General features: G+C 47.3%; 9 protein-coding genes across 9 annotated transcripts; 3 read left to right on the forward strand and 6 right to left on the reverse strand.

The window, feature by feature from the left end:
- Positions 1-1,013: 1,013 nt before the first annotated feature.
- Positions 1,014-3,885, reverse strand: IL334_002999 (uncharacterized protein; the record flags this gene model as incomplete). Its single annotated transcript, XM_062934736.1, has 9 exons — positions 1,014-1,399; positions 1,450-1,517; positions 1,571-1,889; positions 1,941-2,837; positions 2,892-3,175; positions 3,230-3,494; positions 3,548-3,734; positions 3,781-3,804; positions 3,856-3,885. 9 exons carry the CDS (start codon positions 3,883-3,885, stop codon positions 1,014-1,016), a joined length of 2,460 nt encoding a protein of 819 aa, XP_062790787.1.
- Positions 3,886-5,454: 1,569 nt separating this feature from the next.
- On the reverse strand, positions 5,455-7,050 carry IL334_003000 (uncharacterized protein; the record flags this gene model as incomplete). The annotated part of the gene is made up of 4 exons (XM_062934737.1): positions 5,455-5,854; positions 5,932-6,017; positions 6,067-6,104; positions 6,174-7,050. 4 exons carry the CDS (start codon positions 7,048-7,050, stop codon positions 5,455-5,457), a joined length of 1,401 nt encoding a protein of 466 aa, XP_062790788.1.
- A 1,167-nt stretch (positions 7,051-8,217) lies between these two features.
- IL334_003001 (uncharacterized protein) lies at positions 8,218-9,534 on the reverse strand (the record flags this gene model as incomplete). The annotated part of the gene is made up of 6 exons (XM_062934738.1): positions 8,218-8,355; positions 8,418-8,500; positions 8,553-8,829; positions 8,895-9,022; positions 9,071-9,341; positions 9,400-9,534. The coding sequence occupies 6 exons, from the start codon at positions 9,532-9,534 to the stop codon at positions 8,218-8,220; spliced, it is 1,032 nt and encodes a 343-aa protein (XP_062790789.1).
- Positions 9,535-10,194: 660 nt separating this feature from the next.
- Positions 10,195-12,357, forward strand: IL334_003002 (uncharacterized protein; the record flags this gene model as incomplete). Its single annotated transcript, XM_062934739.1, has 10 exons — positions 10,195-10,459; positions 10,521-10,618; positions 10,678-10,781; positions 10,836-10,934; positions 10,990-11,342; positions 11,395-11,517; positions 11,570-11,627; positions 11,672-11,868; positions 11,917-12,096; positions 12,155-12,357. 10 exons carry the CDS (start codon positions 10,195-10,197, stop codon positions 12,355-12,357), a joined length of 1,680 nt encoding a protein of 559 aa, XP_062790790.1.
- Positions 12,358-12,784: 427 nt separating this feature from the next.
- Positions 12,785-13,961, forward strand: IL334_003003 (uncharacterized protein; the record flags this gene model as incomplete). Its single annotated transcript, XM_062934740.1, has 7 exons — positions 12,785-12,844; positions 12,893-13,005; positions 13,058-13,324; positions 13,395-13,461; positions 13,520-13,537; positions 13,598-13,761; positions 13,811-13,961. 7 exons carry the CDS (start codon positions 12,785-12,787, stop codon positions 13,959-13,961), a joined length of 840 nt encoding a protein of 279 aa, XP_062790791.1.
- Positions 13,962-14,085: 124 nt separating this feature from the next.
- Positions 14,086-15,813, reverse strand: IL334_003004 (uncharacterized protein; the record flags this gene model as incomplete). Its single annotated transcript, XM_062934741.1, has 5 exons — positions 14,086-14,121; positions 14,181-14,824; positions 14,869-15,416; positions 15,476-15,532; positions 15,587-15,813. The coding sequence occupies 5 exons, from the start codon at positions 15,811-15,813 to the stop codon at positions 14,086-14,088; spliced, it is 1,512 nt and encodes a 503-aa protein (XP_062790792.1).
- Positions 15,814-16,219: 406 nt separating this feature from the next.
- Positions 16,220-18,043, reverse strand: IL334_003005 (uncharacterized protein; the record flags this gene model as incomplete). Its single annotated transcript, XM_062934742.1, has 9 exons — positions 16,220-16,243; positions 16,303-16,657; positions 16,705-16,862; positions 16,916-17,035; positions 17,086-17,268; positions 17,319-17,391; positions 17,443-17,663; positions 17,713-17,819; positions 17,869-18,043. 9 exons carry the CDS (start codon positions 18,041-18,043, stop codon positions 16,220-16,222), a joined length of 1,416 nt encoding a protein of 471 aa, XP_062790793.1.
- Positions 18,044-19,004: 961 nt separating this feature from the next.
- IL334_003006 (uncharacterized protein) lies at positions 19,005-20,345 on the forward strand (the record flags this gene model as incomplete). The annotated part of the gene is made up of 7 exons (XM_062934743.1): positions 19,005-19,062; positions 19,130-19,155; positions 19,214-19,426; positions 19,486-19,539; positions 19,600-19,758; positions 19,805-19,960; positions 20,010-20,345. The coding sequence occupies 7 exons, from the start codon at positions 19,005-19,007 to the stop codon at positions 20,343-20,345; spliced, it is 1,002 nt and encodes a 333-aa protein (XP_062790794.1).
- Positions 20,346-20,433: 88 nt separating this feature from the next.
- Positions 20,434-24,440, reverse strand: IL334_003007 (uncharacterized protein; the record flags this gene model as incomplete). Its single annotated transcript, XM_062934744.1, has 15 exons — positions 20,434-20,598; positions 20,658-20,877; positions 20,937-20,977; positions 21,026-21,375; positions 21,436-21,493; positions 21,552-21,821; positions 21,874-22,042; positions 22,099-22,163; positions 22,212-22,520; positions 22,597-22,728; positions 22,784-22,897; positions 22,966-23,129; positions 23,188-23,957; positions 24,015-24,189; positions 24,257-24,440. 15 exons carry the CDS (start codon positions 24,438-24,440, stop codon positions 20,434-20,436), a joined length of 3,186 nt encoding a protein of 1,061 aa, XP_062790795.1.
- Positions 24,441-24,854: the final 414 nt, after the last annotated feature.

Genomic DNA, 24,854 nt, shown 5'->3' on the forward strand with positions numbered 1-24,854 from the left:
GGTACTTCAGCGTATGACCTTACAAGGGATTTGCTCTGTTTGACACTTGCACAAACCCCTCCATGTGATGATGTAGCAACCTAGGTCAGCATAGGTCCGCTCGCAATCGAATAGTCAGAGGCACGTCCCTTGTCCCGCCCATGGCTCCTATTCTACACTCTGCAATGAACACCGGTACCTCTTGTGTAATAAAGCTTGATATTTCGTCTACAGCGGGACAGAATATGGCCCCTCTTCTTCGCAGATCGATAACCTTCAGCTCTTCTCCGCAACCGAATTCCCTTTCAGTTGTTTCAATTGTAATATTCAGCAGTCTCTACCAGTCACCTTGTATATTGCTTTGGTCGGACCAATGTCTAACTCCCTGGAGCCTCTCACCCAGAGCAGCGTGAATTGGGCGACGCTCGGAGGCATATCTGGGGAAGCAACCCCGAGCTCCGTCTTCTGGGTGGTCAAGTATGTCAGCAGGCTTCATTTGTGAAACGCAGCTGAAAGGAGACCAATCAGGAATTAGATCAGCGTTTGAACCTCCATTCTTTGACAATGGTAGCAGTTGTTCGATTCAACTATCTCCTAATATACATACCAGAATCAAAATATAACGTACCCTGGTTGGGGTTAGGTATTAACAATGAACATCCTTAATTGTATATTATATATGAACACATAGATGGCCCTATCATAGCGCCCTTACGCTGGATCAATCATAACCGGCTTTAGGTGTTAAACTTGTGGTACCGTTTCCTGATCATTACAACCACTTGAGTTGAGTCGACCAAGACTAGTTCACCAATTTTCTGCATCCTTACTCGGCCCCCAGGCCGTACATACAGCGACCTGGACCGGGCGGAGATTACTCTCCAAGGAGATCACCGAAACGGATTGCAGCCATTCCCCGGAGCGCAGACATTGCTATCAATGCACCATGTCATCACAAAATACTCGGATAGTCCAGCTTATATAATGTCCGTTGCATGTCCCAATGTCCATCATATCTAACTGTACTAACCCGATCAAGCCAATACAGCTACAACGCAGAGACCCGCGAGAACGCCTGAGATCCATAGAGAAAGAGAAGAAACAAGAGATGAACCGCTGCTCGTTACGGCGACTGTGCCATTTGACGGCGCCACACTGGTAGAGGGCGATGCCACAGCTGTCAGCCTGCCCGAGCCCGTGGGGACAGCGCAAACAAATTGAACGTTTGCCATGGCGGTGACCATACACTTAGCCAATGCAGATGAGGAAGCCGACGCGGTACAAAGACGCGCGGACTCTGAGCTTGACGATGAAGCCCTGTCGGCCGCATTCATGGTTGTCGTCGGTGTGTTAGACGATGTAGTGGTTTCATATGTAGCCGAGATCGAAGGTGTTGACGAAGATTTGGAATATGCGGAACCTGTACAGCGCAATTAGAGCAAATTCACGCGACATGAGCAGGTAACTCACTGCACGTATAAAGAGTGATCGCGGGAGCAGTCACAGTGACGGTAGCGTATATCGTGGTGTGTGACCCACTGAGTCTTCGGGTTAGCGAGTCTATCTTTGCCACGGGTAAGACATGTCATACGTTTGAGTAGTTCCCCCGCCTCCGCCCGATGTGCTGGCTGAGATACCACTGCTGGTATTCCCGCCACCTGTTCCTTCTCCGTTACCATTGCCCGATCCATTGCCTGAGCCATTGCCCACGCTAGCTACCGACCCGGTGGCTGTAACGACAATGGTCGTTACTGAGGGCACAGTTGTGGTCACAGGAACCTGCGTAACGATGGTGCTTCCTCCCCCGATAATGGTGCTCAAGATCGTTGACGTTATAACAGCGGGCGTGCCGGTCTGGGTGATCGTGTCAATGAAGGTGGCAGTGGTAGGGAGGGTGAGAGTCGTGACACCTGCAAATCATATCAGCTTGAGATATGCGAGGCACAATAGGGCCCACTAACCAGCGCTTTGCGTGAATGTAGACGTTATGACTTGAGTCACCTGCCTTGTTTCTGTTACTGATGAAGTTATGGTATTATCCCCGACTGTTATGGTGGTCGGTCGTACAATGACCGTAGGAACCGTTTCTGTAACTACAGTAGTAATGGCTGACGGTATGAGAGTGGATATAACAGTGGTGACGGTCGGCTGGAGAATAGTCGTAGTGACTACACCGGTCGGTCCTGCAGTTACGGTTTGTGTCACGATCTCCGTTTGTACTGTGGTACCACCAGATAAGACAGTAGTGACGGTTGCGGTGAGTGTTGTGGGTACCATTGTGGTCAATACGCTAGTAATGACTTGGCCGGGTACAGTGACAATTTGAGTGGCTCCTGGGACTGTACTGACCTGCGTGATGGTGCTGGCAGGGATGGTCGAAGTGATCACAGTTTCCGTACCTGCTTGAGTCTCTGTTATAGTGGTGACGGTGGGAGGCACAACCGATGTCACGGTGACCACTTGTCCCGGCAGTGTTACTGTCTGAATACCCCCGGACACAGTCACAATGGAAGTTGTGACGACGCCTGGGGCTACCGTCGTGGCTGTGATGGTGATAGGCGGAGCTGTGGAGACGATTGTTGTGGGTGTGCCTTGTATGGTTGTTGCAATTGTCGTGACACTCCCGGGTAACGTTGATGTCACGGTCACTGCGGCTCCTGGCTGAGTCACCGTCAAGGTCACAACTTCTGTGGGGCCAGTGATCGTGGCGCCTGGTGCAGTCGAGATCGTGGTGACTGTGACGGGTGGCAAGGTGGAAACAACTGTAGTCGGTGTACCAGCTATGGTAGTAGCTATGGTTGTCACAACGCCGGGTTGAGTGCTGGTGACGGTAACCGTCGAAGCGGGAGCAGTATTGGCTACATAGAGAAGGTCAGCGCGGTGGAAATCAAAGAAGTCATTCTCGTACCCACACGCAGTGACAGTGACAGTACTGGCTCCGCACGCAGAGCTATCGTCTGGCTGCATTATATTGCTGTCTTGAATAGCTACAGCGGTCTGCCCGAGTATACGTCCGGTGACAGTGGATCCAGTAGTGAGGGTAATTTGGGTTGCACCGAGGGCTATGCCCTGAAAGGATGCACCAACAGCACCTGAGCCGATAGTCAGTGTCCCAGCGACCTGCCAGAAAACCTGAGACGGTCTGACACCTCCGACCAGTACAATTCCGGTGTTGGCCATTTGAGCAAAGGTGCCACTGCAGGATGGAGTAAGCGAGAGATACGGGAGCCGGTGGCAACTGATGGCTTACGGGATCTGGAACACGAATACGTCACTACAGCTTCCCGACAAAATGACATCCGAAGAAACTGTCACGCCCGTCGTGAATTTATGCACCCCAGGTTGCAAACTTCGACCGCCAATCTCCCCGGCACCCTCGTTGGTAAAGTCCGCAGGCCGTCCAGCCGCAGAATTATATGCTGTTAACATATCATTGACAGCTGTAGTCAACCCTCCTGGTGTGGGTGATGCGTAATCAGCTGCCCTGACCTGGCCAGAGACCTGAGATGAGGTTGCTGAAAATCTGGTGTCAACTGATATACTCAACCTTTGAGTGGCTTAGACTTACAGAACTGTCCGCTACTGTCAAGAACCAGATCGAATCCAGTTATACCAGAAGATGCAGCCGGGCTGAGCCCAACATTCCCAACGATATAAGAGCTGGGAACATTTGTTATAGCGGATTCGGCGAGAACGGCGTAGTCACCAGCGGCACCGAGATCGACTGTCGTGGTGATTGCGTGTGTTGAGGTGGTCTGAAACAGTGTCAACAAAGTACGGATGGGTGGCCAATGAGCTTACCAGTAAAAGTAGGAGACCCAGTGACTGTATATTCCTGTCAGCTTTGTCCTTTCAGTTCGACGCCGGTGCACTCACTCTGCTCCAAAAATTTCGACTTGAACTCATCGGATTAGTAAATACTTGTATAGAGAAAGAACGCCCAATTGTCTGATTCTCCACCTTTATATATCGCTTGTTTGCGAAAAATCGGGTCCATGAAGAAAGTATTCTCGACCATGACTGCAAGATTCGAAGGCTGTGGGACTACTGACACAAGCCATCCGAGATGCAAAAGAACCGTGGGACACGAAGTTGTACCTTGTTCTGTTCTGCTTTGATGAGCGGACGTTCGTAGTCCTCAGGCCTTGGCCGACGGCGCTTAAAATCCTGACGCATGAAGCTCTTTGTGTGGACGACTGACATTGCGGAAGAACAAACCTAAAGTACAGCAGTTTAATCAAGCTTTCGTCAGACCAAGCTATCGCCATAACAATCTCTTCTTTGGATGATAATTGAATAATCCTAGATGTATGCGATGGTGTCCGTTGTGAAATCGGTCTGGATCTCACCCTCGCGTTATTCAACATTGGTACACCGTGTGAATATCGAGATCGATGTTCCGAAGACCTCCACCCCATGGGACGCAATTTTGAAAATATTGCGAGGTTCAACACAGAAAGAAACAAACAACAGGAACTTGCCCTGGACACGGCCTGGAATGGAGACCGCCGGAACGAGTAGATGTATCGTTTGAGCGAAACCTTAAAAATGGGCAGTTCGTCGAGGCACGTATCGATCGGGGCTGACGTCAGGCTGGCGTCAGGCTGGCGTCAGCAGCAAATACAAGGGCGTTGGTCTGTGAAGTCAGCCTCTCGTGTTATGTGTTTGTTTGCATCCTTTTCTTTTGTCATATTCGACTCGGCCGGAAGACACTCAATCTCGGCCCGGAAGTATTGCAATTTTGGATAACATCCCTTAGATCACGATTTGACAGATTTTTGCCTGCACACAGTTTTTAAATTGGCGGTATTCGAGCATTCTCCGAAGTCAAACGGCTACCGCAGCCCGATGGTTACGTTGAAATGTGAGAATCCTTTGATCTGCTGGCCGGCTAGCAAGCTTCATCTTCCTTGACGTGCATTTTCAAGCTTGCACCCGTTCTCATGGGCAAGCCAATCTGGCACCGTTTGCAACATCTTAGCGACAATTATAGGTAATCAGGGTCGAGGGCCTCTTCAAATGTCGTAAGATGAGCAAAGGTGGAGATGGTGTCAAGTCTATAAGGTCAATGCACGCTCATGACGCGAATAGTCAAATCCAAAGGAGAAACGCTGAAGGTAATTGATATGCCGATCATGAATCGATCAAATTGGTAAATAAAAGCATAATCTCGCCGAACAAGCTGATTACATTCAGCTTATCTATCGTGAACGAAGGGCAACCCAATGTACGGATCGCTCTACATACTTGGGACCACCTAATCCCAGCTTGATGAAGTAGTGAGTCATCAAGTATTGGTCACGACCCAGAATTCATTGTATATGATACAACAAGAACATGACAATACTATAAACAAAGTATACAATGCAAAGGTTTCGAGATTTCGACAATGTACAAATAGCCAGGGTATGTCTCTTTTGACAGCGTTCAGAACTTCGTTCACACTCTGGAGGTCAACTCGTTGCCCGATTCACATCATCGATAGAGCTGTAAGAAGAGCAGCAGAGCGCAAAGTGCCGAGATAGCAATCATAATAGGATTACTAGGAATATCTGCAGCGTGATCCACCAGGCTTTTCTCCGCAGATATGATTGGTTCGACAGACACTGATTGTTGGCTTTCTTTTATTCCTTCTGTTTCGACTTTTTCTTCGGGCGATTTGCCAAAGTCCTCGCGGTGAGAATTGATCCACTGCAACGCAGTGTCCACCACTTGCCGGTAGTGCTCTTTCTGACCCTTGATGACTGCTGGTGTAATCGTGCTCTTCAAGAAAGAGGATCCGGACCAATTGACTTGAGTTGTGGAATGAATCCGGGTAGCAGGATTGCCGTTTAGCTCGGTGTGAGAAAGGCACGTTCGTGTTTGGACTTTAAACCTGCTAGGATCAGCGTGAGCTTATGTGCAATGACTCACTTATTGCCAGCTGGAACGTCTAATGTTTGCGTTTCTGACTCCACCTCGTATGAATTGTTCGGGTCGGCAGCAACGACCGCTTCCGTACCGACACAGTCTGACTTTGAAGGCCCTAAAGGGTTTGACTAATGTAATTATCAGCTTTCGTATGCGCGTGAAAGCCCGTGAAAGTACCATGTGCATGACATATGTCATCTTCCGGTCCTGCTTGCCTGTTACACCTTCCCATTCCCCAATTTTGACGTCTAAGTGGTCAGCTATATTTTCGCCACTTTACTTACCAGTAAGCTTCTTCACATTAACATATAAGTGATTCGTAAATTCCGCATTGTGGTAAAGGAGTTGGTAGGCTTGCTCCAGGTCCAGCGGGATCTTTTCCTCAATGGCCAATTCCTTCAGTCGTTCTCCAGTGCCATAGGTATGTTTTGCGTCAGTAAGACTTGCATCCTTCACAGTGTCATTCTCCATGATGGGGTCCATACCAGCTGTCGGCGTCGTTCGTTCTTCCTCGCTAGTACTTGATATTATCCACGACTCGTACCTTTCCGGCGCTTGTACACTCCACCATTCGACTGTCTGGGCATACATTGTATCTCGATCCGCCATGCTTCCATACCCGTAATGTACAACCTCGCCCTCGACATCAACCTTGACGTACACCGCGTTCTGTATCCACTTGGCCGTTGTGCCTTTTTCTACCGCGACGACATTTTTCAGCGGATGGATTCTCTCGGTGATGACCCCAAGAATGTTTGCTCGGAAGCAAAGATAGTATCGAGTAAGGTAGAGACGACCATGGATAAGAATAGTGGACTGGAGATCGGCGGACTGAGTTTGTGTTACTTCAAGAAAGTCAGCCTCCTGTGAATCCAGACCGTTCTCCGCTAGTAATTTATCGCCGAAAATCTTCTCAAAATCTGCTTGTCGTTTAGGTGATACCGCCTTTACATTGGTAGATGATGTTGTCAATGTCGACGCGTCAGATGCCGCTCGATGTCTAGAAGATATGCTGGGTGAGAGGGACGTGGGCTGGTTTGGTTGATCGCTTTGCAGTGGTACCAGGCTTTCGGATCCGTCTTGCGCGACGAGTGGAGCTGATGATGGGTCGATACTGAACGTTGGGGCGACAGTTGACGGTTGACCTTGGGTGTCATTCATGGTAGCGGACGGGACTGTAGAGGTGTCAGTGAGTTTTGAGAGCGGTGAAAGGATTTGAATGATGATTGAGGAGAATCGCTGTGTCCCTTGTATTATTGTTGTTGAACCCCAAGAATGAAAAAACATCTGTCATGGGATACTGAACCTCCGACGTCATCGAGAGGAAATGGGGTCCCCGCTGAAGTCACGTGTCGCTGATGACATAATCCCAGGTCCACGTGAGCACTGCGCCGTCACGATAACTAATTAGCAACCATAAGACTGCTGCTGGCTTGTACAACCTCACGACCGCCAGATCTCACGATACATATCATGTAGGATTTCGAAATCATCACCTCGTAATTGTCTGTGTTAAATCGAGGTCGACGCCACCTAAATCCTCCTAATCAAAGCTCGCTTGTCTCACGTAGACCCGTACATGGCCGTATACGTCTCCCGAGCTTCAGAGCGGTGTTAAAGCTGTCAGCCGAGAACGAATATAAGAGGTAGTCAGATAATGCATTGGAACGATAACCTATTCAGGATGCGCTAGTTTACGGCGACACTTTCAGCACCGGCTGGGCTAAGCTTAGAGACTTGGTATCTTTTTAAGTATAAGCTCGTACTCGAAGGACCTAACTACTCACCGTTGCGGCAAACACAGTGGCGCAAATAAGAGATTAATTCACGTGAGACCATCTGCATCTTCAAACTCTCAGGATAAATTCAGAAGAACCAGGCATCGGGTCAATGTCATCCCAATCATGGACTTGAACATGCTCTTTGACCATCATCTAATTCAGTAGTACGATCCAAGTGACCATCCAGGTGTGTATACCTCTAACGGTGTTTCGCCCTGTTCTGGATGTAATGTTAGATGTGTAGCACGTACATCATCGCGTTATGTCGAGAGCTCCAAACTGAACATTTTTACCTTGGATGGATCGCTTTACAGCGGCAACGACCATCATCGGTCACCGCTTAGGGCGTTTTTTGATGATATTAATAAGGATGGCAATTCGGTCTTCTTTCGGCCTTCTGAATGATTAATACATGGAAGCCTTTCTTTCTTTACTATCACACCAAGATTGTTCAATTTACATCTCGTGAAGATCGTGCATGCTGTTTACATATCATGAACATGCAGTTTCTCCACTCTTCATCGGGCTATCTCAACATAGCAGGACTTCAGTAAGACTTCAGGCCTGCCAGCTGTTGCATTCGTTCGGTCAAGATGGGTTTGACTGTAGGCTCGAGGCGTTCATTCTCCATGGCATGAGGATCAATTTTACTTCCAGTCATCCTGAACATGAGAGGATCGTGAGACTGACGGGCATTGCTGTTAGCTCTTGATCGCAGTAATGCAAGCCCAAAGTCACAAAGCTTACTGTGCTGATGTATTGTTCGACGGCGATCCTTCTGACCTCCATCATTTCAGGTTGAAGATCAGAAGCGGGCTTATAGCATACATCTATTCGCGTCGTCAGCCCCAGAGTACGCGAACTTCCAAAAAAATGACCTACATGTAGCCATCCTAGCTCTATCTCCCTGGGCCAACGCACCATAATGTACGGTTCTCGAATCCCACAAAATTAAATCTCCGGGGCCAGCTTCCACTTTCACCCATTTGCAGCCTCTGTCGAAGAACCATTGGAGATGCTCATCAGTGTAGAAATGCGCATCGCGCCAAGTCCATCCTTCGGGTGGCATATCGTGCTTGAAAGCGTCAAAGAACTCATTGTAATGTTGAATCGATCCCTCGAGGACCTTCAGACCGCCGTCGTGTGGTCCGTTTTCTTCCTTTTCGCGATATCAGCGTGGACTTCGTGGGACTATAAAGGCGAGACGCAGCTTTCCAAACATACGAGATTCATGATTCCTTGAATACAATGCTTATACTGCCTGTTCGGACTTTGATCGACGTGTGGCCAAGGTCGACTCCGCTGTCCAGACAGCTCTTCAGCAGGGAGTGGCAGTGTAATGTTGATACCATCTTCCGTATCGTCAACATCGAATCTGCCGTTCGTAGAGAAAAGCTTACCAAAAGATACCAATAACTCATCTGTTCCCCATATCTTAGCAAACGCGTCAATCAGCCCCGCTTCTCCTCTTATGTCCCATACAAACTGCTCATGTCCGACACCATATCGATTGAAGAGACCGCCTCGATGGAAAGCAGGTAGTTGATCCATATGCCAAGTAGACTTATCCTTTGCATCGAAACCCTTGCCAAAGGATTCCAGCCATCTGTACATCCTCTCGACATAATCGCCGGCCTTTTCCGGTGAGATGACACCTTTCAGCACTTGGTACTATAATAGAGTCAGATGTACCTTGTGTTTATCATCGGATTGTCGAGAGTCCGCTCACCCCTTTAGTATCCAAATCGGGGTACGCGGAAGAATTGGGAAGAGTGTGAGATCCTCGAAGCTTCAGAACTCCCTTGACCAGCGATTCCGGAGGATGTGCTCCAGTCAACAGTGTTTCTGTAAGTGTCTGTACCATTTTCCAATACGATATGTTTTGCCGAAGGACGTGGCATAGATTTGCGAACAACAAGCGGAATCATTATATGTGATCTTGAGCCCCATTTAGATTGCGTGTGGAGGAGTGGGGCCGCAGTCGTAGGACCGCAAATAACCGTCTGGCATTATCCCTCCTCGATCACGAGGGTGTCCAATACATTGCCGTCCGGTTGCAAGAAGAATAGGGTGGGGTAGATGGGAAGGTAGCTCCTGAAGTTTTTCCCATTGCTTCTAGGACATTTTTTGAAGCTTAACTCTATTAAGCGTACTTCTGGATCTCTTCCCTTGAATGTGGGAAACAGAAAGTCTTGTTCTCCTCTCACCCACAAATATATGCCTGTGACGATACCCGAGAGGGTAACACGCGGCAGGAGAACACGGTTGACTACGGATCTACGCCGAAATGTTATGCCGGCCACGACTCTGCTGAAATCGAATTTGCCCGTCCGGATAATGCTTATCTGACATTCCTCATTTCCGGCAAGCTTGTTGACAAGTCTTATCAGCTGACAGGCAAAGGTGGGGACATCACCGCGGATCGTGGAGTGGGGAAATGATTGATTGCCCCACGATATAACATGTCGATTAGCTGTGAAGAAGTCCAACTTTCTCCACTTATCGCCGCTTGAACTATCCAACAATGTCGCAACCCCTTAACGAGGAGCACAACGATGACATTCTGGCCCATGGAGACGACAAGCACATTTCGGCTGCTGGTCACGGTGTGACCGAGATTGAGGACCTGACTCTCAAAGCCGATCAGGTCCACGAGATGACTGCTGAAGATCGGGCGGCTGCGTTAAAGCTTGCACTTGACGCAGACCCTGGTATTCCTGTCCAGTCTTGGAGAATGGTGCACTTCGTTGCCATGATGATGGTCATTTGCATGTGTGGTGGTGATGCTGGTGAGTGCACATTATCTAGATACCGTCTTTCAACGAAAACAGGGTTCTAACCTGAAAATAGGTTTCGATGGAACCGTAATGGGAGCCGTCAACTCCATGAAGCAATGGCAAAATTACTTCGGTCTTTCAAGTGCTAGTGGTAGTACGGGTATCGTATTCGTACGCATTACAGGCTTCATCGTTTTCTTCGCTGCTCCGGGCTGATCCAACCATTACAGGGAATGTATAGTGTTGGGCAAACTCTTGCCTTTTTTCCAGCTTCATACCTTCCCGACAAATTCGGCCGACGGGTCAGTATGATGACTGGCAACATCATTCTGGTGTAAGTCGATACTATTTGGTCTGGTTCGAAAGGCAAGTCTGACATAATGCATAGCGCTGGGGCAATCTTGACCTCACAGGCGACCAATTTCCAGATGTTCATTTGGGGCAGAATGTTCACTGATTTAGGCTGTACCTTGGCCGCTTCTTCGGCGTGAGTCATGGTACCGCCTAGAATGCCTTTTTCCAATTAACACTGTGATTTGCAGCAAATCGTATATGTCCGAGATCACGCCTCCTCAAACTAGAGGACGGTGGATGGGTTTATTAAATTCGTTCTACTATGTTGGACAGCTTCTAGCGTCAGGTATCTCCATTCCGCTTGGCCGTAAAATGAGCAATTGGTCCTGGAGGGGTCCTCTACTCATTCAGGCTGCTCCAGCACTGATTAATTTGATCTTTGTCCTTACTCTCCCGGAATCACCGAGATGGCTTTTCACCCATGGCAAAGAGGAACAAGCGAGACTTGTTTTAGCCAAATTTCACTCCCGACACTACGACATCAATTCTCCAATCGTCCTCCTCCAGTTGGGGGAATTTGAAGAAAATTTATCTCAGGGCGGTGAGTTCTGTAGGATTTCTGGCCAGAATTCTTTCGAGCTGACATGATATAGGTGCGGACAAGAGGTGGTGGGATTTCCGACATTTATTCCGCACGAGGGCGAGCAGATATCGATTTGGAATGTGTGCCATCATCGCCATTTGGGGGACGCTCTCAGGAAACAGTCTTATTACGTGTAAGTGTCTAAGATGCAGGTGCAGGGCTACGCTGAACAATACTGTTGGTAGACTTCTTGCCCGTTCTTCTCTTGCAAGCAGGAATCACCAGTCCGGATCGACAAAGAGTGTAGGTTGAAGTCTATCATCGAGTCAGGCTGACAACCGCAACAGGTTGAATTTTGCAAACTCCCTGACATCTTTCGCCGGTGCTCTGACTGGAACTGTACTCACAGACTTCATTGGTAGACGTGCACTTCTTCTCATCGGTAGTACATCTTGTATGATCGGTATGGCCCTCGCTGCTGGGCTTTTATCACCCGCGGGAGAACAAAGTGATATTCGAGCAACCGCCGGTATTGCCTTTATCTGTGAGTTGAACATGTGGAATGCAAGGTTGGGGCTAACTGATCTGTCAGTCCTCTTCATGGTGTTTTATTCTTTGGGTTATACTCCTCTTCAAGGTCTCTACCCTGCCGAAGTTTTGTCGTATGAAAATCGAGCGAAAGGTATCGCTCTCCAGACTTGGCTGGGAGCTGCTTGCGGTCTGATCAATACATTTGCCTTGCCTTCTGCACTTCAGCATCTCAAGTGGAAAAGTGAGTTGTCCTTTTACACATTTGCAACTGCATAGATGCTGAGCCGGCTTCGTTTTAGCCTACATAATCTTCTGTGGATGGGACGTGGTAGGACTGGTCGTAATCTACCTCTTCGCGGTAGAAACCAAACGTCTTACTTTGGAAGATCTCGATCACATCTTTGAAAGTAAAAACCCCAAGAAGGCCAGTTTCGCCCTGGCTAAGGCTGCGAAGGAGCGCGCTAAGAAGGAAAAAGAAGCTCAAAGGTTAAGTGAGCTCTGATAAAGGAGATTGCGGAGTGTAAACCGATACATATGTGAGCGAGGCTTCCATTTCGAGGACCATAATATTCCGAGAAAGTTCAATTGTACCGTGCATGTCTTGATTATGGCTCGACGGAGATTAGACGTTGTCGACATTTGGGTGAAGGGTGGTTTAGATGTAGATGGTCTGTCTCTGCGGTTCGTCGCAGTTTTCGAGTCAGGATACACGATCATGCATCAAAGATTAAAGATGGGAACCTTTGAAGCGTACTCACGATCGAAACACAGTCTAATAAATAGGTTCCGATTGATGCGTCATAATCGCTAAGTATACGTGATCGGGATTTTTGCTACATGGCCAGAAACGCGCGACATCGTTAATCGCCATATGCCATACACAAATGTAGACTGCTGACTGCACATAATTCCACGATTCAACTCTCAAAATGGCTGCTTCGAAGGACACTGGTCCTAACTCTACCATCACCTTAGACTCAGGTAACAAGGTAAGCGACTTGTCCTGGCAGGATTGCCATCTCTGATATCATTTGTAGATACCACAACTCGGCTTCGGGGTGTATCAGTCTCCCGCCGAAGTTACTGAAAGAACAGTCAGGATCGCCTTGGAAGCTGGTTACAGACACATTGACTCAGCTCAATGGTATTTGTGAGTAAAGTACGCATGCGTTAGGACACTTCATTCTAAACTATCTCTCTAGTAACGAAGAACAAGTTGGATTGGCTGTCCAGGCTTCAGCGTTCCCTCGGGAGTCTGTCTTCATCACCACCAAACTCGGTCACGCAGACCGCATTCCTGAGCTATTAGAAGAAAGCGTCTCCAAGGTTGACCCTCGCCCAGATGGATATGTCGATCTGTTCTTGATTCACTCTCCTAGCGCTGGGCCAGAGAAGAGGAAGGAGCAATGGCAAGCGTTGGAGTCCCTAGTTGATCGCGGGAAGGCGAAGGACATCGGGGTATCAAATTAGTGAGTTTGTAGCCATTTCAATCGGAATATTCGTTACTACTAGCAAATTAACCGCTGCCGGATGACATAGCGGGGTAAAACATCTTACACAGATGTCTGAGTATTCCAAAATCTCACCCGCGGTAAATCAAATTGAAGTAAGTGAGGATGATTAAACTCGCATCCATGTCACATGCTGACCGAAAATTGACGTAGCTGCATCCGTGGTGCCAGGTGAGTTGTAGTATACTTATCATGCCCAAAATAGCATTAAACAGCTGACAAACATTTCAGCAACCTGCAATAGTTTCATATTGTCAAGCGTATAACATCGCTCTAGAAGCTTATTCGCCTCTGGTACAAGGCACGAAGGCTTCTGACCCCGTTTTGTTGAGAATTGCCAAAGAAACAGGAAAGAGTTGGGCACAAGTGCTTATCAGATGGAGTCTGCAGCGAGGGTGAGTATGACTGTTTCACATTTTGAATAGCAATCTGACAGGATTTCAGGTTCATACCATTACCCAAATCGGACACCAAGGACAGGATCATTGCCAACAGGGACGTTTTCGACTTTGAATTGTCGGAGAGTCAAATGCAGTCTCTGAACGAGCTAGACAAGGATGAACACGTATGCTTGAACCATACAGAACTGCCTTAGTTGTACGTGTATACGACCAAGTCAACAGGATATTTCAATGCATGTTTGAATATAGTATATGCATGGGGATCATCATGTTTTCTACTTCTCATGCTGTAACGTGATTGACACTACTTGGTTGCAACTATGCTTCGAAAATCCGACCTGTGCTGACATTCAGCTGTACGAATGATCAGGGGGTCAGCTGAGGGTACGATATGCACGCATGGTAATACTCACCCTAGTCCACTTCTTACCTTTCCACCATCTGGAAAGGAGCAACATCGGCCAGTATACATGCCATAGGACAAGGAAAGGGACCCAATCATCGGCAACTAAAGTAGGATCTTTCCGCCATTTGAAAGGGTTCTCGTCAGGCCGTCTAAGTCCAGAGGATTGATGTGAGGAAGAACAGGCTGGTAACGACGGATGCAATTTTGCCAAATTAGTGGGGGATCTGATGATCAAGGGCAGATATAGCATAATCAGGTCGTTGTACAACCAAGACCGCGGAGCGGTGTTTGCAGGTGGTCGCAGAATGATGTTGGCCTTGACGGTTTCCGCATCATAACACTGCGCAATCTCGGAGAGGGGGAGCAAGATGACTGCAGTGTGGATTCTGGCATTGCACTCCAGCGGATACAGCTCCTCATTCTTCGTAGAAAGTATAAAGTCGAACGAAAAGTGTCCATTCAGTCGTCGTAGCTTTCCAGTTGGCGTTGGATCTTCTTTCAATCGTTGCAAAAACGATTTTGTCCATGTTTCAGCCCTTCTTCCTATGTCCTCTGCGGTGGCATTCTCATAGGTCATGAGCATATCATTGGACGGGCAAGTAACGAACGATGTGATATGACCATCGATAACAGAAGCGTGGGTGCACCATTCTGTGAAAGGTATAAGCTACAGGAGTATGCTAAAGTGTGCTCACCTTGACCCGGGATGAATTCTTGGAATACGTAGGGACAGCCATTGGAGATGCTGAGTTTGAGATTCTCCAAAGCAGTTTTGGTTTCCGTCAACTCAGCATCATCAACCTTGAGTGGATATAGTGTCATGTCGCCCCTATTCTCGTCTAAACCCATACATTTGAGTATATACTTGGGCGCTCCTTGATGCTCTTTCAGAAAGATCATGGCTTCCTCGACACTGCTGACCATCTGCCCGGAAGGGACCTTCAGACCTAATTTTTCAACTAAACCCATAAATCTATCTTTGTCGTGTAGATCTAACATCGTTTCCGGGTCTTGTATAAAAGTCTGACATCTCCCTTCTGTGGCAATGGACATCTCCTCCGCTGCTCGTGCATCTTCCACTGAAGATCCAGCTCCGGATACAGGGATGAATAAGGTGGCAGAATGCAGCTGGGCGATAGAAAGTAGCTTTTTGGAATAACGACTGTAAGAGTTGGAGGCTGGCGGAAGTATGTAGAATCGATCAATGGCTGCCGAATATCGCATAGGGCAGTATTCCCCCCAGCTATTATTGATTGTCACTTCCATCAGCTGCGCTGTCAGTTGAGTGTAAACGATCCTCACCCTTCTTCTTCGACACCGATAACTTTCCATCCAGCTCTTTTGAACGCCCGAGCAAGCCTGTACTTTCGTCAGCGTTCGTGATTCTCCCCCAGACTGGGCACCAATACTGACGTTAAGCCTTTCGACATGCGTCCACCGCTAATAATCACACATCCCTTAGTCTTGAGAGGCTGAGGGCTTGCGCCTATCCGACGTGTATCAGACCAAGAGAACAGCTTATCTTGGGCAATACAGATCGCTACAGCCCATATAGAAGCCGGCAGCAACAACAGTGTGGAGAAAGGGATAATCACGCTCGATACGAAATTCTGAGCGGTATTCGGTACAGATCGACCCATGTTTGAAGGCTTTATTCATTATTGAAAAACCACACGAGATGTGAGATGAATGTTTTTTCTGTTTGTGAAAGGCTCATTATTCGATTCTGGTCACTCTGGAGATTTGATCGGATGACCCTACAGCCGGTGACGTAAAGAAACGTACTTGTGACATGACGACTTCGTTTCCAGCAAACTGCAACGTCGTAGCGTCAGGCACATGAGGATCGATCTTTTAGGTTTTCCGATGATAAGCGGCAACGACAGATCGGTGGAACAAAATGGACTAGTGGGATACGAGACTTTGCATGACGACTATTGCTACGTATAATCAAACGTGTTTTGCTTTTCATTCAACTGCTATTCTGCTTTTCTTTTAGTGACGGACACCACTACGCCAATTATGATACATTTTGGTCTGACGCAACTAATCCTGAGAGGTGCCGGTTACCTGTGTCGACCCATTTCTCAGCTTTAGGTGATTATGTCATGATGCAAAACCAGACTCACTCCATTGGTCACAGTGCCAGTTCCGTCCACCGGTACAGCGCCAGCAGCAACGGCGGCAGCTTTGGTGTCGTTGCCATTGATACCTTTACGCTTCAAACTTTCACCAGTGCAACAAGAATCGCCTGCGGCAACTGATTTCTTGTCACTCTTAGCGTAAGCTTCTGGCTCGACACCCAAGTCGCCAGCATCAACGTAGGCTTCTTTGCCTACCCCGGACCCATATCTTGACTTCACGAACTCCTTGTGAATCTTGAGAACAGATTGAAGTTCTTCAATAGAAACGTCGTTCAGGAAGATGCATTTGCCGAATTCTCCGTTGGGGATAGCGAATCGTTGTTTGCCATCTCGCGTTTTCCTTCGATAGAGTCAGTACAGATCTGATTGACAGAGGCGAGGACTTACTTGATGGCGTCCGTGGCTACGGCGATCAGTTCATCATCAAATAACTCATGATCCATGGATAGACCGACTGAAGACACGAGAGTGAACCATTCATCCCGTTGAGCTTCATTGATGAGACCTCTTGATAACGCAAGTGTTATGGAATAAGCCATGTCGATCTAAAATGATATATATCAGCTAGAACCTTTCGTAAGATTTGATATAGACTGACGGTAATGGCATGTCCATGTCGCAAAGGTATACGTGGCGTCAATTCAAGTGTGGGGGACCATGTGTGGCCGAAAGCAATGACTCGGTCAAGACCAAGCTCGTGCAGGTTGGGTGTTTCAAGCTGAAGCTCAAATTAGCAGGAAATATAAGGCAGTAGACTTGTGTGCTTACTTCAAGCATGGTTTCGATTCCTCGATGACAAATCTCAGTGCCAGGTGCGCGCACAGCGTCACTTCCGTCTCGGTAGCCAAATCCGGTCTCCACTAGCTCCTTGCCATGCTTGACAAGCAAGTCCCAAACTGCTTTGTCGCCTACTGATGCAATTTTTACTAGTTCTGCAAAGCCGTTTCGGACCTGGGATAACATGAGCTTACATAACAAAGCGGCATATCCGAGGTACTCACTTGGCCAACAGGAAGAGTCTTCAAAAACGAGAAGTCCAAGAACGTGTGAAGTGGAGCGTGGTAGGCTCCCAATCTACCAATGAATCAGCTTTAATAGGAGGATGTCTGTGAAGAGATTATTTACCTGTTCTTAAGCTTCTTGTGGTTGAGTCCAACTTTGATACTGACACTTGCGTCGATTAATCCAATCAAGGTAGTCGGTACTCGGATGAAATTACTGGTCCGTCTATAGGATGCACATGCATATCCGGAGACATCTGTGACCAATCCACCACCGACAACAAGTGTTGGTTCAGTCCTGACAATACCAAAAGAGTCCATAGCGTCGACGATATCCAGCATGGTCTATTCATAACGACATTAGAAGGGTTCCTTGGTCCAAGTGCGAACTCACATCCATAGTTTTATGGAGCTCTCCTCCATTGATAACCTTCCAGGTGACAGCGATGTTGTAATGATCAAAGTACTTCTCAATCTGCTCTTTGTAGATAGGGTGCACGACTAATTCATGGGTGAGTAACAATCCTACTAGAGGATTGACTACACTCACTGGTGTCAATGACAATTAAAACCCTCTGCCACCTCTTGTAGATATCTGCCAGCTTTGCATGTTGAATGTCAAAGACTGGTGATGTGTAGTGGAAGTTGTAGTTGAGAGCTTCATATCCTTCAACGGCAATAGAGCCTTGAGAATCTTTCTTGACGGAGGCGGTAAGGTCTGACATGATGATAGCTTATTTGGGGATATAGTGATAAAATGGCTATGAGGAAAAACGGAGGGCTTTATATATATTGCTAGTCAGAATGGGGGTTCTCTGACTTGCATTTATAGGAATCGTTGAATCCCTTAATTTCGATCTATGGTGATAGATCCATCTCACACTTTGTCAAGCTTTCCGGATCAATGGTTCCACCCTTGTTTGGGAAAGTTGACAGTATGTCTTGGAAAAAGGCACTGGAACGCTGGTGTGCTGTCATACTGTATGCCATTCAAGAAATCGTACGGTGAGGTAGATCGAGCTCTGTCAGACCATCGTTGCCGAGTGCTCGCTGCAGTGATGGCGATGTGATGCTCATGGATCGGTGATGTAATCCGGTGTTCGAGGAATGCTCTTTGATCTTTGGAAAGGGTAAGACGATGATGATCAAAATACACTGCATACTACGACCATCGAACAGTGTAAACGAACTCGAAGCGCAACGATCCGAGAAAGATAACGGGACTAACTGTGATAACCAGTGTGTTCCACGTAATCGCCGGTTAGGTTAGTCTCCGATCGCATATCTGATTTGGAACAAGTAACAGATCGAAATAAGCTCAACCATCGCTCCCCAAAAAAGGCTCGATCTGGACCATCTCTGTGAAGGAGATTAGATTCGTGCTCAGGGTTGACATAACCCCGCATTCCACAAGCTTGTTCTTTCGAATACGAGTATGATGAGCATTACGAGTACTCTCTGTCTTTCGATCCGAATTTTCCTTAACACGTCGTCATGGTCACGGTCGCTAGCACGTTTGAAACCGATAGATGTCTGATAATCAGGTTCGCGTATGATCGGAATATGACAAGTGCGCTGTAGTGTGACGGACTTTCCGGTAAAATGCAATGTAGCAGGTTGACAATATGAAGAAGGTCATTTTCCATTATCTTCCTGATTTTTCACCTCTACATCATCCTTCATATCATGGTAACCGTGAACAGACAGAAATCTGAAGTGTCAAGTGCGCCTGCCAAGTACCATGGTACGTTACAGGTATTCTAATTCTCACATACATAGAAGCTGATGGACGACTCCCATGATGGTGACAGAACCAGTTCAAGGCACCGTATTCCATGTAAGTCACTGGCATACTGCAGGTTTGTTACGGTAATGCTGCTGACCGGTTCCACCAGGGCGACGGTCGCGAGGAAGCGCTCTTAAAACATCTGCAATCTCTTCCCGACCTCTCGCCAGAATCCACAGCCAAATTGCCCTTACAAGAACGCTCTCAAAGAGTTCTAAACGCTATACATGAATTCGGTAAGGGTGAGAACAGGTATCTCATGAGTGTTGGGGACACGAAAGGTCGTCAAGTAGAATCTCTCGTGAGAGAAAAGAAACCCAAAGTCAGTGACAAAATCCAGGTCAGAGACGAGAACGCTGAGTGTCGTACCTTCTGTCTTAGCTCATTCTCGAACTGGGAACATACGTAGGATATTCTGGAATATCGTTCGCCAGGGTGAGTTGATTGAATGTTTTGGGAATAAAGGTGAGACCTGTCTGATTTGTTTTGGTTTAGCATTTGCTTGAAATTCACCCAAACTCCACTTATCCTGGAAGCTGGACTGAGGATATTACTGAGGATAGAGCAGGTTACATATCTTTGGAGAAGAGTGAGGTTTATGCGACAACAGCTAGAGGTGGATTTGAATTAGCCGGAGTGGACAAAGTCATCAAAGTGCGTTCAATCAAACCTTTGCGTCACAGCTGACAAATTCCATCAGGTCTTAGTTGGAAGCTCTACACCTAACATCAAAACTCTTCGAGAAAAACTAAATATGCCTCGACCTCTCAAATTCGACATGGTTTTTTTAGACCATCTGAAGCCTCTGTACACAATTGATATCAAGGTTCTGGAAGAAGAAGGACTGGTGGGACCAGTGAGTTCATTTGACTTGAGATCCTATACCTATATTTACACTTTTATAGGGCACCACTCTTGTTGCAGACAACGTTGTTAAACCTGGTAATCCAGCCTATTTGTCTTGGGTCCGGGCGACCCCCGCACAAAAGCGACAATCTCTTGCTGCCCCCCGACTTACTGCTCAACCACCTGTCACCCCTAATCCTGCTGTCGAAGACTGGGAGACTGCCTTCTGTCATGGTCCTATCGATGAGACAAGATGGGCGCCAGATGAAGCTGAAGGTTTTACCGCGGAAGGAGATCCAAATTTAATTTACACCAGCGAAATGCTCGATGGTTGGGATCCTTACACTGGTGAAAAAGATGCATGTGAGGTATCGGTATGTACAGGCAGAGATTGATTCAATGCAGACATTGAAAGAAAGATTCGGCATGTAGTGGATGCATAAGATGAAATACTCTATGACTGTATTGTTGTTTCCAAGATATCTATCTAGCATGGCAGTCCAGAAAGCCAGTACGTTTCCAAGCGTTAATCATCTTCTCCACATGGGCACGATCAATTGGAGAAAGGTGCTGCATGGTATAAGAGGCCGCAAGAGCGTTCGTGCAATCCACCACACTTTGCGACACAGCCTCTGCACCATGACCATACTGCAGCAACCACGCGGTAATGAGTAACATCACATGTCTGAAGCTCGAAATGCACTTACAGCGGCTTTCCACATCTGCAACATTCCTTTACTGGGGTTATCCTGTAGGTTGTCCGACGTTTCCTCCACCTTTTGTAACCAAGTTTCAGGCGACACGCGTTGAAAAGGCAGATTGGAAGCTTCCAAGAGCCGAAGGATATCAACCCATTCTATTGTACTTGGGTGGGCTACATGATACACAAAAGTCGTGTCCTGTCGATCTGACATGACAATGTCGATTCTTTGCATAGTTTGCTTATCAGATTAACGCACATCTTGTAACTCCCTCGAAGGACTTACACCGATTTAGCCGCCAGATCTACAGGTAACCAGGATGGAGCCTGCTGACTTATGATTAGCCGTGTCACATCCATCGTCAGCTCGCTTACCTCGGACAGAACTGGTAAGCATCCAGTCGTTTGAGCAGTGCGGATCATGAGAGGCCAACCTTCTTTCTCATTCCAGTGACCCGTTTTGGTGTCCCCACATAACTGACCTATGCGCAATACGCGTATTCGATTCCTTAACTTTAAGCTCTCGTTTGCTAGGCGACATATCTTCTCTGTGACCCACTTGGACTGCGAATAGCCGACAGCAGAAGCCGTTGCTGGGTCATCTGATGGCTGCTCTTTCACCGAAGTCGAACTTTGGGCAAGAACGGACGCCAGGGATGAGCAGTAGTACATCTTGACCGGTTGCCTCCCTGTACCAGCCACGATATCCAGTAGATTACGCGTACCTGATGATTGGATATTTATATCAGTGAAGATCGACTAGATGGTAAGGAAGAATTGCACACCCTTGATACTGTCCTCGAAGGAAGTCAGGCTGCTAGCAAAATGGACAGGCCAAGCGGCCTAAAACAGGATTATTGTATGTTCCAAAACGGCAGGATAGAGAAATGAGGAATCTCACATGAATAACAACATCGACCTCCTCTGCTAAATAGTCATATACATCTGAAGATAACCCCAATTTACATTCGGCTAGATCTGACGCGTAGACCTCCAATTTACTAGAAGAGTCTAAGCTTCTCGCCAACATGGTACTGTCAATCCGCGTCTTGGCTGTAGCATCGTCATCCGCACGGACAAGGCATATGATTTTGCGAACTGCATTGGTGGGGATGTTGCTGAGCGCGTCAATCAAGAATGCACCAAGGGAACCTGTCCCTCCCGTAAGAAGCTATTAATGTGGTTAGGCTGATTTGATGAATAAGTAATTTGTTCGAACTCACTACAGTCCGCCCTGGCTGCTTCATAATTCTGTGAGTTTCATGACCATTCTTTGTTACGTCGAATACTCCGTATGTTTCGGCAAGCTGCTCCATCTGCTTATGAACATCTGCGTCACTGCGATCCACTACTTGATTGTGCTCTTGCAAATCAAAAATGTATTGTGAGAGTCTGGAGAAGAGTCCTTTTTAGTGAATTGACGTCTACTCATATTGGAGACTACTTACAGTTCTATTGAAGGCCTCTCAAACACGATATTATTAGGAAGTACAACGTTTCCAGTATTCAGAGTCTATCAAGCAATACGCTCAGCTTCATCGTGTGCATTGACTTTGCTCACCTTTTGCAAGGCGGACCTAACCCTTGTGGCTAGAAGTGAATCCACCCCCCAATTGAACAGATCAGTCGTTGAGTGAAGAGCCGCTGCCTTCAGTTTGGAAGAAGCGATATCTTCGATAAGACCCTTGATAAGCCTTGCAATTTCCGACAGACTCCGTTTCTCCATTGAGCCCTCATAGTCGCCGTTGTAAAGTTGGTAGATTTCATCGCCAAAGACGTCATAAGCCAAACCTCGCTGGACAGTCCCTTTGCTACTTTTAGGTAACATTTTTTCGCGATCTTTCACAATAAGACACATGTCTAGGGATATCTGAGCGAATGAGGGGGAAGACTGATTGGCTTGAATGAGTAGAGGGGCTATTCCATCCAGTATGTTTTCCACAGACGACGATGGGCGCGGGAAAAGAAGAGCCCCAAAGTTGTGATCTTTTCGCACCAACAACGAGAGCGGCTGTTAGATAAGGTGAGGAGCCGAGGATAGTTTCAATCGGACCGGGTGTGGCCTTCTCTCCATTGCTCTGTGAAATAAACAAGTAAATTATCTAAGATCTTTCTCTAGATACCTATACTCACGAGTACAATGACATCATCCCCTCTTCCAACGTATCTCCAGACATCCGCTTTGGTAGGATGCTTCTGATACAAATCGCCGGTAGCATAAGACCCGTCATCACGATTGGTCTTCGTCTATTGAGAGATCCCAGCTTGCTCAGCTATGAGACCGAGATTAGGCAGTGTTGTTGCGGATTACTCACCTTACTGGACCATTCTCTGGTCACGATCATCTCGAAGTCCTGACCATCACTGGAAACACCAGACGAAGAAGCTTCGAATACAAGGGCATGGGCATATTGAGAATCGTTCCGAAGCCATTCCCAATCTGTCTCAACTTCATATCTTCGGTGTGAACTGAGAAGGACTATCCGAATATGTCTCAGTTAGTTGTAATTCATGGATAGTGGTCAAGTAATACTCACAACCGCACTCGCTGCTCCCTAGTCTGCTCACCAGTCTCACACCTTGGCCGACCATCATATTTCCGATTCTAGAGTCCAACGGGGCTCCTCCGGTACTGACGAGATCCATACGTTTCAGCATGTTCATGCCTGGACCGTCGAGATCTTCTGCGAGTGTCGAAAGGATATAAGGGACGGATAGAAAAGATGTGACCTTGAATCGATGCATCCTCTCTTCCAGGTGAACAGCAGACAGCGTTATGTCTGGGGTCTCTGGAGTTCTTCGACAAGCCTCCACCGCTTCTGCGACGTTTTTCGAGGTGATAGGTGTGTCTGACGTAGGATAGAAGTATATCATACTCCTGGCCATCCAAGCACGGAGCAGGTCAGAAACACCGCCGTGGAAAAGAGGTGTAGTCGTGAAAGCAGCTGATTCCGCAGATGGCATGGAGCTGGTACTGGGACTAGAGTCGGTGGACAGATAAGAAGGGAGAGCACGCCGTGGGAGAACGGACACGCTTCCCAAGTGCGTATTGGGAATAGGCTTAGGTGTACCGCTGGTTCCGGAAGTGTGAAACACGTGCGAGATGCTGTTGGGATCTCGAGCGGGGTTTTTCGAACGCAGAGAGCTGATCGATGTCTGGGAAGAAGATGGTAGCTGTATGTCTGAGATGCTGGAGTCCATATCACAAGCAGATTTAGCCAGCTCAGTGTATTTCGAGTGGTAGATCAACTTGGTGGACGATGATGAATGATAGAGATGTGTAATAGCGGTAGGAGAACATTGTGGGCTACGCTTCAGGTTTGAGTTGTTGTCATATCTCAGCAACAAAACGGAAAACTCTTACGCTATGAACACGACTCCGTAACCCATTCTCATCAAAGCGATCCAAGAAATCAAAAACTCGATGCCAGTGGGGCAAAGCAGCGATACGATGCGAGTGTCATCTTCGTGGAACGATACTCCCCACTGAACAAAACCCCTCGCTAGCGTTCCAGAATGGTTTAAAAGCTCATCAAATGCTACGTTGTTCTTGGTCAGTCCAGTAATATCGTGGTATCCAAAACCACGTATTGCAATTGTGCTCACAAAATAGGTTACATTCCCATTTCTCCTCCGCTGCTGAATGTGAAGTGAACCCGACCACCTTTTCTAGTCCAAATTCCTTTGCTCCATCTTCTACCAACTGAACGATACTTTTGATGTCATGAGGATTGAGTTCGTTTTGTTGTTGTGCATGACCAGCTGTAGACACCAAATATGAGATAGACATTCCTATTCCTTATGAATGTCTGTTCTTCACTCAGTATCAAGGAGTAGGTCAGCGTAGTTTGACAGTATACAGCGTGACTGGACAATTTGTGTGCATTTCGAGATTAGACACCTCGGTTATCTAATCGATTCCGTGTTTCATCACCAGATCACAGGTGTATATCGAGATAGGATAGATTTGTTTTATGCGATCGTGACATGTACGAGTAAGGGCTGTACTGACATGTTGATCGAGATTGCAGTCACGACAAAATGATCACGAATCGAGATTTGATCATTGTAGCGCGTCATTAAGATCTGTACCCTGAAATGTTACATGATGAGTATCACATCTACGAGTAACAACGTCTTCTGCTAAATCGTAGGACTAAGGCCAGGGCAAACATCCTCACATTTTGCTTTCATAGGTCGCACA

Source organism: Kwoniella shivajii, chromosome 4 (genome assembly GCF_035658355.1).
Source record: "Kwoniella shivajii chromosome 4, complete sequence".
Classification (NCBI taxonomy): Eukaryota; Fungi; Basidiomycota; class Tremellomycetes; order Tremellales; family Cryptococcaceae; genus Kwoniella; species Kwoniella shivajii.